The sequence below is a fragment of the Maniola hyperantus genome, chromosome 4, assembly GCF_902806685.2.
Source record: "Maniola hyperantus chromosome 4, iAphHyp1.2, whole genome shotgun sequence".
NCBI lineage: Eukaryota > Metazoa > Arthropoda > Insecta > Lepidoptera > Nymphalidae > Maniola > Maniola hyperantus.
The window spans coordinates 2,713,007-2,728,387 of NC_048539.1; the positions used below are offsets into that span (position 1 = coordinate 2,713,007).

A 15,381-nucleotide genomic window follows, 5' to 3' on the forward strand; every position below is an offset into this window, starting at 1 on the left:
GAATCCGTACCCGAAGGATGCCAACTAGACCCTTTTACTAAGCCTCCGCTATCCGTTATCCGTCCGTTTGTCTGTCACTGGGCTGTATCTCGTGAAACGTAGAGACTAATGTAACGTAGAGCCGTAACTATAAAAACTATTAAAATAATTTTATAAAAATAATAAAAATTTCAAAATTACGTTTCAAGAGATAAACAGACAGACAGACTGATGGTCAACGTAGGCTTAGTAATAGGGTTCCGTTGGTACGTAAAAACGTGTGCAAATTAAAAAATATTCGAAGACTTGGCATTTGAAGTCGGTTTATTTACAGGAATTTTTATTTTTAGCTTTTTAATAGGTACATCAACATCTAAGAATAAGTATTGCGATGAACGGACATACATACATGTCATTCACCTAACTATACTACCCATATTATAAATGCGAAAGAGTGTTTGTTTCTTGGTTTACTAGCTGATGCCCGCGACTTCGTACGCGTGGATTTAGGTTTTTAAAAATCTAGGGGGAACTCTTTGATTTTCCGGGATAAAACGTAGCCTATATGTCACTCTCGTCTTTATCTATACTCATGCAAAAAATCACGTTAATCCGTTGCACCGTTGCGACCTGATTGAAGGACAAACCAACAAACAAACACACTTTCGCATTTATAACAAGGGTACTGATTAATTTTTTTTAATAGATATAGCGAGCAAACGAGCAGGCGGGTCACCTGATGTTAAGTGATTATCGCCGCCCATGAACATTTGCAGCACCAGAGGAGCCGCCGATGCGTTGCCGGCCTTTTAGGAATTGGTTGGTCCGCCCCTTGAATAACCCCATGTTATAATCTAGTGGGACACCGCCGATGGGAGTTGGTTCCACAGTTTGCACGGGCGTGGAAAGAAGGATCTGGCGCAGCGGGCGGTCGATAGTGCACCAGACACCCAGATGGTGAGGGTGAAATTCCTTACGGTGGCGCGCGGTGCGGTTGTAGAAAAAAGAGGGTGGAATGAGGTCAAAAAGCTCTTCAGAGCACTCCCCATTATACAGGCGATACAACACGCATAGAGAGCTAACGTCTCTGCGGTGCTCCAGGCTTTCCAACGAGCCGGTTAGTTTGGGATCGTCCACAAGTCGAACAGCCCGCCTTTGGATCCGATCAAATGGAAGGAGTTGGTACTGGGGTGCTCCAGCCCAAAGGTGGGAGCAGTACTCCATGTGAGGGCGGACTTGCGCCTTATAGAGTAGGAGCCTATGCTCGGGCGCGAAGTACCGCTTTGCTCTGTTGAGCACCCCAAGCTTTTTGGAAGCTAATTTAATGTGATGTATGAAAATATATTCAGATGAAAATGATTTCAAATAACATTTTGCCAACGGCGTAATAATCACTAAACTACACCGACTGGAAAAAATAGCCTTATTAGTGTAAGGTAGGTACTTAATAGTTGCGATAATAATTTGATCTCTATGTACGTACGGCCTGTTAGCTACGACATACGGGCTTATACTTAATACTTACTCAGATTACTTACCTATTAGCTGTGCTATTAATGCCTATTACAAGTTATTAATTAGTATTTTATCATCTCCATTGCAGGCAATACGGAACACACAAATTAATGGTTTATATGGGTATGGTATGGTTTATATGGGTATTTTATGGGTATGGTTTATGGACGTGCTTAATTCTTAATTGGAAGAAATGAGATGAGAGCACAGAATATGTAATAGTCCTACTAACGTAACGAGAGTTTAATCTGTTGTTTACCCATAAAATAGATGGCTCAATTGTGTGGATTAAAAATGGTGTTTAAACATCCTAAATCATTTTTAATGGACGCAATAATGCCGTGGCTCTAAGCAGTAGATACCTACCAAATTTCATGATTCTAGGTCAACGGGAAGTACCTACCTACCCTATTTAAGTTTTCTTGACAGACACGAAGGACAGACAGAAACTATGAATCTCTATCTAAGTATAGATAGGTATTCTTTCTGTTTTAAATATAATAGGCATGCGCCTGCAACTTGTAGGTAACTGTAAATAGTAAAAAAACTGGCCAAGCGCGTGGCGGGCCACGCGCAGTGTAGGGTTCCGTAGTCACAATCCTCACATCAGAAAAACAGATATAACTCCTTAACCTGGGAACCCTACTTAGCCATGATAGTTTTCCTTTAAAATTGATTATATATACTACTGCTGTAAATTTTTTCACGTTCCTATAAACTACCATTTGGCTGATAGAGGGGGGGACACTTGACTCTAATAAATCAAAAAAGTAATCGAAAAATGATGTTCCCACACCCACAGTATTTTTAAAATAGCTATTCAACGATACCCCACACTTTATTTCACCACTTTGTCGGCGTGATTAATATTTATACCCATGCCTCTCCCAAGTCTCTGAGATTAACCGAGGACGGACGGACCGACGGACATGGCGAAACTATAAGGGTTCCTTGTTTACTACGGAACCCTAAAAATGATGCAGCCTTAATGGGTATAACCTTTTATACTTAATAAAATTCCGCAATCTATTTTGGATTTGCCTGTATACAAGTTTAAAAAATCTATTAAAAATATGCTCCTGAAAAAAGCATACTAAGCACCGTACCTTTTTTTTATTTTATTCCGATAGCGAAGTTAGCCATCTCACCTGGTGGTAAGTCATGATGCAGTCTAAAATGGAAGCGGGTCAAGGAGTATGGCAGTTTTTATTAAACCTATACGCCTTTGAATTCTGCACGGCATCGTACCGGAACGCTAAATCGCTACTAGCCACGGCCAAAGCCAGACCAGACCAGAAATTTAGAAATTATAAAATTCCAAACCCCTGCTGGGAATCGAACCCGGGACCTCCCACTAATAAGACCACGGCGCCAGGGAGGTCGTCACCCGATCTTAGTAAAAGCTTCTTCAAAATTTTGTTAGAAGCTCTTTGCAATAAGACTGTTGACTGATACAAGGATACCACTCGAAACTTCAGTCTAGTGCTGACGTCACAATTTTTTTTTTTTTTAATTTTTTTTTGTGTTTTACTACACTTCAAGGAAATTACTAAATAATTTTAAATACATATCAAAAATTGCGTAACCGGCAGGAATCGAACCTGCGCATCTTCTGGGTTCACGCCCGATGCCTTGACCAACTCGGCCACGGTTTCGCTTACCGCCAGTGACGAAATTTGTGATACGTATATTCTCTCAGTACTGAAGCGACTGTTTAATGCCATCTAGTAGCGACACTAAATAAAATTATTTAGTCACTAAAATGGCGGCCACGCGCATTAGCAATTTGCGGGACTTATAAGACCGTTGACTGATACGAGGATATGACTATCCGTACGACGTAATGAGTCAACTCACCACATGGCACTCATCTTGTAACTTGTGAGCTAAATCGTAATACTTACATCTACTGTACCTATTTCAAAACTTTTTGAAATAAGGACGATGTTTTATTATTATCTGTGGGAAAAGTTCGCAACCATATCCATTGAAACCATTGAAACAGTGTCGTTCAGTTTCTGCTTAATTATACACACAGCACATATAACACATCTTCCCAAAAAATAAGTGTACCTAATATTGTCACGGTTCACAATCACACGTACGTCCGCGGCAGAAAATAATGTATATTGACCTTTAGAAGGAGATAGCAAATTTGTAGAGCATTGTCTCTGTCGTTGAGACCGACAAAACGTCATATAGGTATGAGTGACAGAGACAACGCTCTACAAAGCCGAAATGTCATTCTAATGGCCGATGTACATTACTTTCAGCCGCGTACTGTATTGTATACCTATGTGAGTTTCTTTATTCCACATTCCACCATAACTTGTATGGGGTATTCTATCGATATAGGTATCTATCGTTAGAATCACATCCCTATAAATATGACCCGGCGAACTTCGTACCGCCTAACAGTTGATTCTTTATTTTTTATTTTTTTAATAGTTACTTACAATTTTTTAAATTTTACTCTCCGTAAGAACCATCCTCGTACTTCAAGGAATATTATAAAAAAAAATTGCCAAATCGGTTCAGCTGTTCTCGAGAATTGCGATCAGCAAGACATTCAGCGATTCATTTTGTATATAATATATGTATATTATATATGAGATATAATATAATACACACAATCATACACACACTGTTGTAATTTTATTTTATTATTGTATATACCTACATTTATTCTAACTCTATTCTGTTAAAATAGTTTAATTATAATTTTAAGTAATCTCTTTTGGCCTTCTGTTATACCTAGATTTAAATTTAAATAATAATTATGTATTTACGCTGTTGATTACTTTCAAATAAACAAAATAAAAAATAAAAAAATAAAATAAATAAATATGGCGGCTGTATGGCGCCATTTTACAATGTGAATGTTTTAATTTTTAGTTCGTTTTTGGCAGGGCAAACGTGTTTTTTATTTTTTAGGGATCCATACCTCAAAGGAAAAAATGAACCCTTATGGAATCACTTCGTTGTCTGTCTGTCGTGACGTGTCTGTCAAGAGTGGATTTAGACTCAATAGTCTCCCTCTACGGTCAAGGGACACTTTTGACTCAAGACCGGTAAAACCTATAGGATACTTCCCGTTGACCTAGATTCTAGAATCATGAAAGGCAATTAAAGAGAAAAATCCGAAAACCTTGAACTTGTGGTCAGATAAAAAAAAATATAAAGTGTTATTATATGGTACAGAACCCTTGGTGTGCGAGTCTGACTCGCACTAAATGAATTGCAAACCGGGCTTATCGGCCCAGCATTGCTAAATACAAAACTGCGGTAACACAATTTAATTTTTATTTAATTTAATGTTGTTTTTTTTTTTTAGATTTAAGTTTATTAATAGTTTATTTGTTAATTTTATAATATAAAATAAATAAACAGTTTACAAGATCAAAAAAAAATTTTTATTTCGGCACCAAATCGTCATCTAATTATAGCACTTGAATCATTATTATAATAAAGATATTCTGTATGCAGCATTCATCGTAGAGTTCGTCATCGAAGCCTCAGACAGGGTCTTAACAAAATACAGAACTGAGTTGTTAACAAAATACATAAACCGGTCAAGTGTGATGTTTTTTAGGGTTCCGTACCTCAAAAGGAAAAACGGAACCCTTATAGGATCACTTTGTTGTCTGTCTGTCGGTCTGTCAAGAAACCTACAGAGTACTTCCCGTTGACCTAGAATCATGTTTGGCAGGTAGGTGGGTCTTACAGCTGATATTCGGGGAAAAATCTGAAAACCGTGAATTTGTAGTTACATCACACAAAAAAATTAATTTGTGGTCATAAACTAATAATTAATATTTTCAATTTTCGAAGTAAGATAACTATATCAAATGGGGTATCATATGAAAGGTCTTCACCTGTGCATTCTAAAACTGATTTTTATTTATTTTTATGCATCATAGTTTTCAGTTATCATGCAAAATGTCGAAAAAATACGACTGAATTACGGAACCCTCGTTCGCGAGCCTGACTCGCACTTGGCCGGTTTTTTTTTTATTATCTGTTGTTAGGTATGGCAGCAATATGAAAAAATACTTAACTAACTATACTCTGTGAAAATTTCATCTCTACCTACGCGGTTCATGAGATTAGGTACAATCATCATCATCATGATCCCCAATCGCCGGCTCACTACAGAGCACGGGTCTCCTCTCAGAGTGAGAAGGGTTTGGCCATAGTCTACCTCGCTGGCCATGTGCGGATTGGTAGACTTCACACACCTCGAGAACATTATGGAGAACTCTCAGGCATGCAGGTTTCCTCACGATGTTTTCCTTCACCGTATAGGTACAAATGATACAAGGTATAGGTACATACCTACGCGGCAGAAAATATTGTACATCGACCTTTAGAAAGAGATAGAGGGTTTATAGAACGTTGTCTCTGTCATTGAGACCGACAAAACGTTACATATAGGTATGAGTGACAGAGACAACGCTCTACAAAGCCGAAATCTCATTCTAAGGTCGATGTATAAATATTTTTCGCCGCGTACTGTACCTATACCTTGTATCAATTGTACCTAATTGTATAAATATTTTAAGCTGTGATAACCTAGTGGTTAGGACGTCCGCCTTCTAATCGGAGGTCGGGGGTTCGATCCCGGGCACGCACCTCTAACTTTTCAGAGTTATGTGCGTTTTAATTAATTAAATATCACTTGCATTAACGGTGAAGGAAAACATCGTGAGGAAACCTGTATGCCTGAGAGTTCTCCATAATGTTCTCAAAGGTGTGTGAAGTCTACCAATCCGCACATGGCCAGCGTGGTAGGCTATGGCCAAACCCTTCTCACTCTGAGAGGAGACCCATGCTCTGTAGTGAGCCGGTTAGGGGTTGATCATGATGATGATGATGATGACTGTAGGTACACTTACAGCCCGCTGGCAGACAGACGGACAGTTAAGGCTTAGTAATAGGGTACCGTTGGCACCTTTCGGGCACAGAATCCTAAAAACTGCCTTCGGCGGTGTTCCCATTAGATTACAACATGGGGTTATTCAAGGGGCGGACCAACAAATTCCTGAAAGGCCGGCAACGCATTGGTGGTTCCTCTGGTACTGCAAATGTTCACGGGCAGCGGTAATCACTTAACATCAGGTGACCGCCTGCTCGTTTGCTCGCCATTTTTATAATAAAAAAAACCCAAAACCAAAACCCAAGTTAGATATGGAATAAGTTACTGACATTTGATCTTGTGCAGAATGTGATAATCTTTTATTTGGAACATAAAACGATTAATATAGGTTATTACTTACTATCAATATTTATGTATTCTTACGCAATATTGATAAGCCCGATTATGTGCTCATTATTGACTTTGTAAGCCCGTTCTTCACTCGCATGCGAATCGTGGCGTCTGGCTGTAACGGCGATTACGCACTGCACTTCCGTTATCCGAGTTCTATCCGTCATCCGTAACGGCCAGCAATTATCTACGACATATAAGCTACCATACAAAACAAAAAGGAACGTATTTTCACGGACTCGGATCGGATGCAGTGCGTAACCGCTCTTACTCACGGCGGTTGTACGTCCCGCAAATTGCTAATGCGCGTGGTCGCCATCTTAGTGAAACCTTCACTAGACTGAAGACTGAATGATATATGTCTATTTCAACTGACGTCAAAATGACGTCATTTCGATGATAATGAGACATGGTTCCAGCGCAATAGCAATTTGCGGCACTTATACGCACTCGCACACGCAAGTGCCAAGGGAGCCTTTTCGCACTGTACTTAGGTAGATAGATATAGCTATAATAGGTAAAAATATAATAATAGGCAACCAAAGAACTTGCATGTACTACCACGTGGTCCTATGTCGATGTAGGCACCTTGTTAACCTACCTAATATATATTTACCTCTATTAATACTTAGATTTAACTACCTACTCCAAGCCTGTTAAAAAGCAATATATTACTTTTTATTACACCCTGCTATGTAAAATTGTTCTGATAAAAAAACTAGGCATAAATAATTAAAATATAGACGTGTTTAATTTAATAAAAAAATCTACTTTTGTTTTACATAAGGTAGTAGGTAGGTACTCTTATCTATTTTTAAAATGAATAATCACTAAGATGTTAATTATTAATTACTAGAGGATGCCCGCGACTTCGTCCACGTGGATTTAAGTTTTTAAAATCCCGTGGGAACTCTTTGATTTTCCGGGATAAAAAGTAGCCTATGTCCTTCCCCGGGATGCAAGCTACCGCCGTACCAAATTTCGTCAAAATCGGTTGAACGGATGGGCCGTGAAAGGCTAGCAGACAGACGGACAGACAGACAGACAGACACACTTTCGCATTTATAATGTTAGTATGGATTGATATGATGATGATGAATCTGATTTTTTACAGCAGGAGCAAAAAACTGAAGCTGTTGCAACTCTACTGTAATTGTACCGTTATGATCGAAATCACGAATTTTTGACTCAATTTCAACACACTTTTTGGCACACTTTGGCGTTTGTGCACTCATCCGCGAAATCACGGATTCCGTAAAAACGAATCGAATGAGTACGTATTTGTATGAATGACGGCCACTTCGAAGAACCACGAATACGAACCGAATACGGATGAGTGCACAAACGCCCTTATGCTTGGAAAAGGGTTCAGACACGTTTAGATTAAAGAATAAATTATTTTGAAGCGTTTTATACGCTTCTCCTCTCCTCAATTATTTATACCTACCTAACTTTTACCCGCGACTTTCTCCGCGGTACATATAATGTAAATGCTATTTCTGGATAAAGTAGCTTCAAATAGGTTCAATAGTTTCAGAGTTCATTGATTAGAAAGAAAACTAGGTATGTTTCCTCTTTATTATTAACTAGATGATGCCCGCGACTTCGTCCACGTGGATTTTAGTTTTTGAAAATCCCGTGGGAACTCTTTGATTTTCCGGGATAAAAATTATCCTATGTCCTTCCTCGGGATGCAAGCTATCTCTGTACCAAATTTCGTCAAAATCGGTAGAACGGCTGGGCCGTGAAAGGCTAGCAGACAGACAGACAGAAAAACACACTTTCGCATTTATAATAGTATAGATGATGCCCGCGATTTGTCCGCGTGGATTTAGGTTTTTAAAAATCCCGTGGGAACTCTTTGATTTTCCGGGATAAAAAGTAGCCTATGTCCTTCCCCGGGATGCAAGTTATATCTCTGTACCAAATTTCATCAAAATCGGTTGAACGGTTGGGCCGTGAAAGGCTAGCAGACAGACAGACAGACACACTTTCGCATTTATAATATTAGTATGGAAGTATGGATAAATACCTACCTATAGATAGACGATCATGTTCCCCCACCTTCAAGCTAGCTTTACATGGATGTTGAAACTTGAAAGCTCACTGTGATTTTACGAGAGAAAGTCCTACGTGAAAAAACTAATTAGTTGCAAAAAATATGAAATACCGGAATAATAATAAATATAATATAAAATAAAAATAATAAATAAATAATAATAATATGGTGGAATAATTATTCCAGAATTTATTAATATTCTGACTTATTTAATTGTATCTTATATTCTAATCATAGTATAATAATTAAGTATTAAAATTACAAATCGAAAATAATTAAATTTACCTAATATTAATAAATTCGCTAAATGCTGGTAAGTATTATTCCAGAATAGTTAAGCCATAAAACGGAAAGATATATAAAAACACTAGTATGATACCCGCGACTTCGTTTGCGTGGATTTAGGTTTTTGAAAATCCCGTGGGAACTCTTTGGTTTTCCGGGATAAAAAGCCTATGTCCTTCCCTGGGATGCAAGCTATCTTTGTACCAAATTTCATCAAAATCGGTTGAACGGTTGGGCCGTGAAAGGCTAGCAGACAGACAGACAGACAGACACACTTTCGTATTTATAATATTATATAGTATGGATTCATGACTGTTTAAGCTGACCTAAGCGCCTAAAATCGTTACAAAAATTCTTTTTCTTTTTTAACTCTTGATAAATTAATCATTTAAATATTTAACAGGTATCTACATGTAGTTAAAGAATATACCTAAATTTCATGAAAGTTATTTAATATTTTAGTATTTTGAACACGTGCGCGTATAAATTGAATTAGAAAAAGATGAGCAACTCACCATTTTCACTGTAAACTATTTTTAGCATCCACTCACACACTGTTTAAAATAACTAAAGAAATAGCACCCGATGTTATATTACTGGTTCGAAAAGCACATAGTCTGTGTAAACAGCTGGCACGACCGCCCGGCTGGCCGGTACGATAACACTGCCATATACCTACCTACTCTACTTACCATACCATACCTACATAATATGTTACAGTATGTACTGAATACTGCAATATACAGGGTGCTACAACCAGACCAAAACAAACTTTTCAAGTTGTCGACCACCCTGGCGCAGTGTTGAGCGCTGTGGTCTTATAAATGGCAGGTCCCAGGTTTGATTCTCGGCGGGGGCGATTTAGGACTATATAATATCTATATAATATATAATTTCTAAGTTGTCTCTGGGATGCCATGTAGAAACCGATAAGGGGTGTGGGTGTAATTAAAACCAGTTCCAAGTTAGCCCGCTACCATCTTAGACGGCATCATCACTTACTATCAGGTGAGATCGCAGTCAAAGGTTAACTTATTATCTAGTACAGAAATCATCTATTTACAGTTTCATGGCCTCAATATATTTAGATTGCGACCTACTTTTTAACCGTGGATTTTGAAAAAGATGTGGTATCTACCTAACTAAGTAAGTATCTATTCATAGGCTCAATAAAAAAAAGACTGTCAGTCAAGATTAGATTATTTTATTTAAAACTAGCTGATGCCCGCAACTTCGTTCGCGTGGATTTAGGTTTTAAAAATTCCCGTGGGAACTCTTTGATTTTCCGGGATAAAAAGTAGCCTATGTCACTGTCCAGGCTTTTTACTATACCCATGCAAAAAATCACGTCAATCCGTTGCTCCCTTGCGACGTGATTGAAGGACAAACCAACAAACCAACAAACACACTTTCGCATTTATAATAAGGGTACTGATAGAGACAGTCTTCCGTGCAGCCTGTATACCTAGAATCTTACATTGCAATTTCATACTTGTTCGTCGTGTACAGATACGACTAATTCGATCTGGGTAAAGTGAAATGAACAGTTTAAAAACCTTTTGTTTATTATAATCAAGGGTCAGTGAAAGTTATTTTTTTAATTGGGTATTTTCCTACTTTTGAATTTGATAAATATTATATAATACTTTATTATAAACTAGGATAAAAATAATGACGTACGCTGAAAAATATATTAAAATCCAACAAAGATTTACAAAGTTACAGGCATTTTAATTTTGGAGGGAGACCCTCCGGTCTTCTGTCCCTTTCTCGCAAAACGAAAATTTGTATGAAACCGCACGAAGCTACTATGGCATTAGTAAGGTGTGACGTCAAAATGCTATATCGCTATCTCTGTCTTATCAGAAATATTTAAATGCTTATAACTTTTTTGTTTATTTTTGATCGATTTAAATAGTTTTTTCAGTTTACGTCATTATTTTTATCCTACTTTATAAAGTAATACAAAAATTGGAGTCAAATACCCAATTTTCTTGTAGATAAAAGCTCGTAATGTAGACGCAGTGCGGCAAACGTAGCAACAGGTTTTAAGACCTCATTTTATCGACTCCTGCCCTGCGACCTGTGTTGTACTTACCTACCTAGGTACTTGTAAACATTAAGGGCTGCCTCAAAGCTTTCTCAAGATAAGTCAACATCATTATTATGATCAACCCATCGCTGTATCACTACAGACCACGGGTCTCCTCTTTTTTTTTAATTTATAGACTAGCGCTTGGTTGCAATCAGACCTTAGATGCAGCCTAAGATGGAGCGCGCTTGCCTATAATTATAGAAGAATATAATTATAGAAGATGCCTATTCACTCTTGACTTGAAGGTACCCATATTATAATTGGAGGGGAAAACTGATGCTGGAAGGGTGTTCCAAATCTAAGCGGTTCAAATTAGAAATGAGGAGGCAAATCGCTTCGTACGTATCCGTGGAATTTATTGAAATCCGCTCAGAACGAGAAAGAGTTTGGCCACAATCTACCACGCTGGTCAAGTATGGATTGGCAGACTTCATACACCTTAAAGAACATTATGGAAAACTCTCAAGCATGCAGGTTTCCTTACGTAGTTTTGCCTTTATTTGATTGCTTAAGACACACATATAACTCTGAAAAGTTAAAGGATTTGCCCGGGATCGAACCCCCAACCTGCTGAATAGGAGGTGGACATCTTAACCACTAGTTTATCAAAATATTTTGTTTCTTTAATCCAGACGTTTTTGGGCGCACTGAATATAAATCTGAACTTATATTTTCAAGCAAAACAGAAGTAAAAAAAACTGTGCTAAAATTGAGTGCAAAGTTCGTGGTTTCGATCACCGAATACAATTCAAGTCATTTCCAAACAAAACGGCCTAAAACTGTACAAAAATTAAGTACAAAGTTCGTGATTATGATCAAAACGATATAACTACAGTACACTTTTAGATGATTTCATTCATTTTTTGCTCCTGCAGTGAAATTTAATTTCGAGCACTTACACCGTTTTGTTCGGCAGCTCTCTCGCTTGACCATCTAAGTATACTTAGTACTTAGATATCTTCTCAAAGTAAGTGACTAGTAACTTGACTAGTAAGCACTACGTTGTCTCTGTCACTTATACCTATATGACGTTTTGTTTTGTGAGACAATACTCTACAAATTCGCTATCTCCTTCTAAAGGTCGATCGATGTACATTATTTTCTGTCGCGTACTGTAGGTATATTTACCTACTATCTACACTACTTACAGACTTATTATATAGGTAGACAAGTTTGTATGTTAGGATGTAAGGGGTACCATCCGGGTACCTAATCTCGAGAACTAATAATCAAAAATCTTTCACTGCTACCTAGCTCTATGTTATAAATATTAAATACGCGACCGGAATCGCGGGAAAAAGCAAGCAAGTAACCTATATTTGTTTCAACATGAAAACTTCAGCAGTTCGCACATTTTCAGGGCGTTGTTCGCATTATTAAAACCTAGTTCCAAAATAGTCAAAAGAATTAAATTTATTCTGCATCGCAAAAAATACATCCTGGATATTAAATACCTACCTAGGTATCTACTCAATATTACAATATTATGAGAAAGTATGTCTTTCTGTCTCTTACTTTTTCACGACTCATCCTTTACCTATTCTGACGTTTTGGTACAGCCAGCTTGCATCTCAGATTTTCATCCTGGAAAATCAAAAAACTTCCACTGGGTCTTTAGGATTCCGTACCTCAAAAGGAAGAAAGGAACCCTTACAAGATCTTTTCATTGTCTGTCTGTCGTGTCTGTCAATTCAAGGGAACCAAAACTAGGGTAAGTTTATGATCCAAACAAAAATCCAAACAAACATTCCTCCCAGTGTTCGTGAAACTTTCAACTTTATAAAATAACGAAGCCCGAAGGTCTGGCAGGCGCTGATCTTAGTCCATAAGGTATGATTATTTATTTTTAAAAGGACCAACAAATTCCAAAAAGGCCGGCAACCGCGCATCGGCGCCGGCGGTTCCTCTGGTGCTGCAAATGTTCATGGGCGGCGGTAATCACTTAACATCAGGTGACCCGCTTGCTCGTTTGCTCGCTATCACTATTTAAAAAAAAAGGGTATTGCTAAAACCTCCTACCTAATGAACCACCTTCAAACAATTTTGCTAGTAAGCACTTATTGTGTGCCAGGTATTGTAGGTCGGTACTGGCGAGGTGAATGGCCTCTGAATGCTGAGTATTTTAATAATTCCAGTTAGTTACAGTAGGTACATCACTCCGACAACCGATTATAATCTGCTATATTCAACACAAATGGCATTTAAATTAAAAGTGAATAAAAACTACTAGGTAATTGCGGTCTGCGAAACATAAATTGGCTCATTTACCTACATTATAACGCCTAAAACTCTTCACGCGCCATTTTAACTTTGTGTCAAAATAATTTTAAATAGTACATATCAAAATTTGCGTAACCGGCAGGAATCGAACCTGCATCTTCTGGGCTCGCGCCCGATGCCTTGACCACTAGGCCACGGTTTCGCTTACTGCCAGTGACGGTGATATGTATGTTTATGTGTGTCAAATTTCATGTCAAAAGTACGAGTTTTATGGTTCCGTACCTCAAAAGGAAAAAAGAAACCCTTATTACCTCACTTCGTTGTCTGTCTGTCCGTTTGTCGTGTCTTCCTTACAGCATCAGGGCTGAGGAGTTGGTCCTCGAGTTCAAAAATCTTTACTTTGGTAGTTAAGTAGCTTTCCTACCTTCCTTCCTATCATACAATTTATAACCGACAGTTTCTAAGTCCCATCAGTCTTGGTGGTCAAGTCCCTTGCAGCATCAGGATTGAAGAGTTGGAATCTAATTTTTTTATGGGACAGACTAGTTACTAAACAATGGTAATGAGGAAGTTTCAGAGCAAAGTTCGATAAAATTTTCATAGATGGCGCTTAAATACTAACACCACTAAAACGAAAAATTACCTATTTATATATGATCTATGCTTTAGGTCAAGTCAATCCTTACATTTCTTCCCCAATGCAAAATTAATTAATTACTTCTATTATAGTTCACAGCTTTTGTGACGAAGAAACATGAGGAAAACTGCAGTGCACGCTAGCTGTTACTCTTTATTTTATTTTGTTTTATTTTGTTTATTTGAAAGTAATCAACAGCGTAAATACATAATTATTATTTAAATTTAAATCTAGTTATAACAGAAGGCCAAAAGAGATTACTTAAAATTATAATTAAAACTATTTTTAACAGAATAGATTTAGAATAAATGTAGGTATATACAATAATAAATTTCAACAGTGTGTGTGTATGCTTGTGTGTGTGTGTGTATGCGTGTGTGCTTTTGGGTGCGTGAGTGTGTGCGTGATGTATGTGTGTGTGTGTGTAAGTGGGAGTGTGTGATTGCATGCATATTTAGATGTTAGCTACTTTTTTTTTACGATGATAGTTTCTTAATTCCTTTTTAAATTAATTGTTTGATAGGTAAAATAAGTCAAACTCAGCGAACTGATTGTTATAAGTACGTACCAAGCGTGGAATTATAGAATTTCTAGCATAATTTGAGTTAGATTTGGGAACATTTAGAAGGCGCGTGTGACGCGTTCTTAAAGGTTGAGCATTAAATGAAAAGGCTGAGAGTAAGCTAGGACAATCGATTGAGCCGGTTAAAATTGCTTGCAGTAGCAACATGTCATTGATTGACACGACCTAAACATTAAAGTATAGATCAATAGATATATGTATTATTTTTCGTTTTTAGTGGTGTTAGTATTTAAGCGCCATCTATGAAAATTATATCGAACGTTGGCTAGAAATTTTCTCATTGTCGTGTTATTTAAGGTTCGTACGCACCTGAGCGGCGCGGCGCGGCGCTTCAGTCCGACTGCAGAACGCTTCACCTCAGGCCGCTCGACGGTGCCTACCGCACTACAACTTCAGTACGCGGCACCTCGCGTCACTTGCGCGTCACTTTTACACCCGTTCGCGTACGAGCAACAACGTCGCAAGATGAGCGACAGTGAAGAGGATTTGATTATTATTTCTTTGTTGTGCAGAAGAAGAACGAATTATCGAAGAGAAAAAACCGGCCAAGTGCGAGTCAGGCTCGCGCAATGAGGGTTCCGTACTACAGTCGTATGATTTCGATAATTCAAAAACTATGATGCATAAAAATAAATAAAAATCTGTTTTAGAATGTACAGGTGAAGACCTTTCATATGATACCCCACTTGGTATAGTTCACTCACTCACAGACAGACGGACAGACAGACAGACAGTGATCCTA

At 37.9% G+C, this 15,381-nt stretch overlaps 1 protein-coding gene and 1 long non-coding RNA gene across 2 annotated transcripts in view; one reads left to right on the forward strand and one right to left on the reverse strand.

Annotated features, from left to right (window-relative positions):
• Positions 1 to 9,756, reverse strand: part of LOC117997166 (organic cation transporter protein-like) — a 37,636-nt gene extending 27,880 nt beyond the window's left edge. Inside the window, exon 1 of the mRNA XM_069498116.1 lies at positions 9,620 to 9,756. Within this exon, the coding sequence (XP_069354217.1) occupies positions 9,620 to 9,622 (3 nt within the window). The 5' untranslated portion in view covers positions 9,623 to 9,756. The remainder of the gene's footprint in view (positions 1 to 9,619) is intronic.
• LOC138402250 (uncharacterized) overlaps positions 5,931 to 15,381 on the forward strand; it is a 39,922-nt gene continuing 30,471 nt past the window's right edge. Inside the window, exon 1 of the long non-coding RNA XR_011236660.1 lies at positions 5,931 to 5,977. This is a non-coding gene — a long non-coding RNA (uncharacterized lncRNA). The remainder of the gene's footprint in view (positions 5,978 to 15,381) is intronic.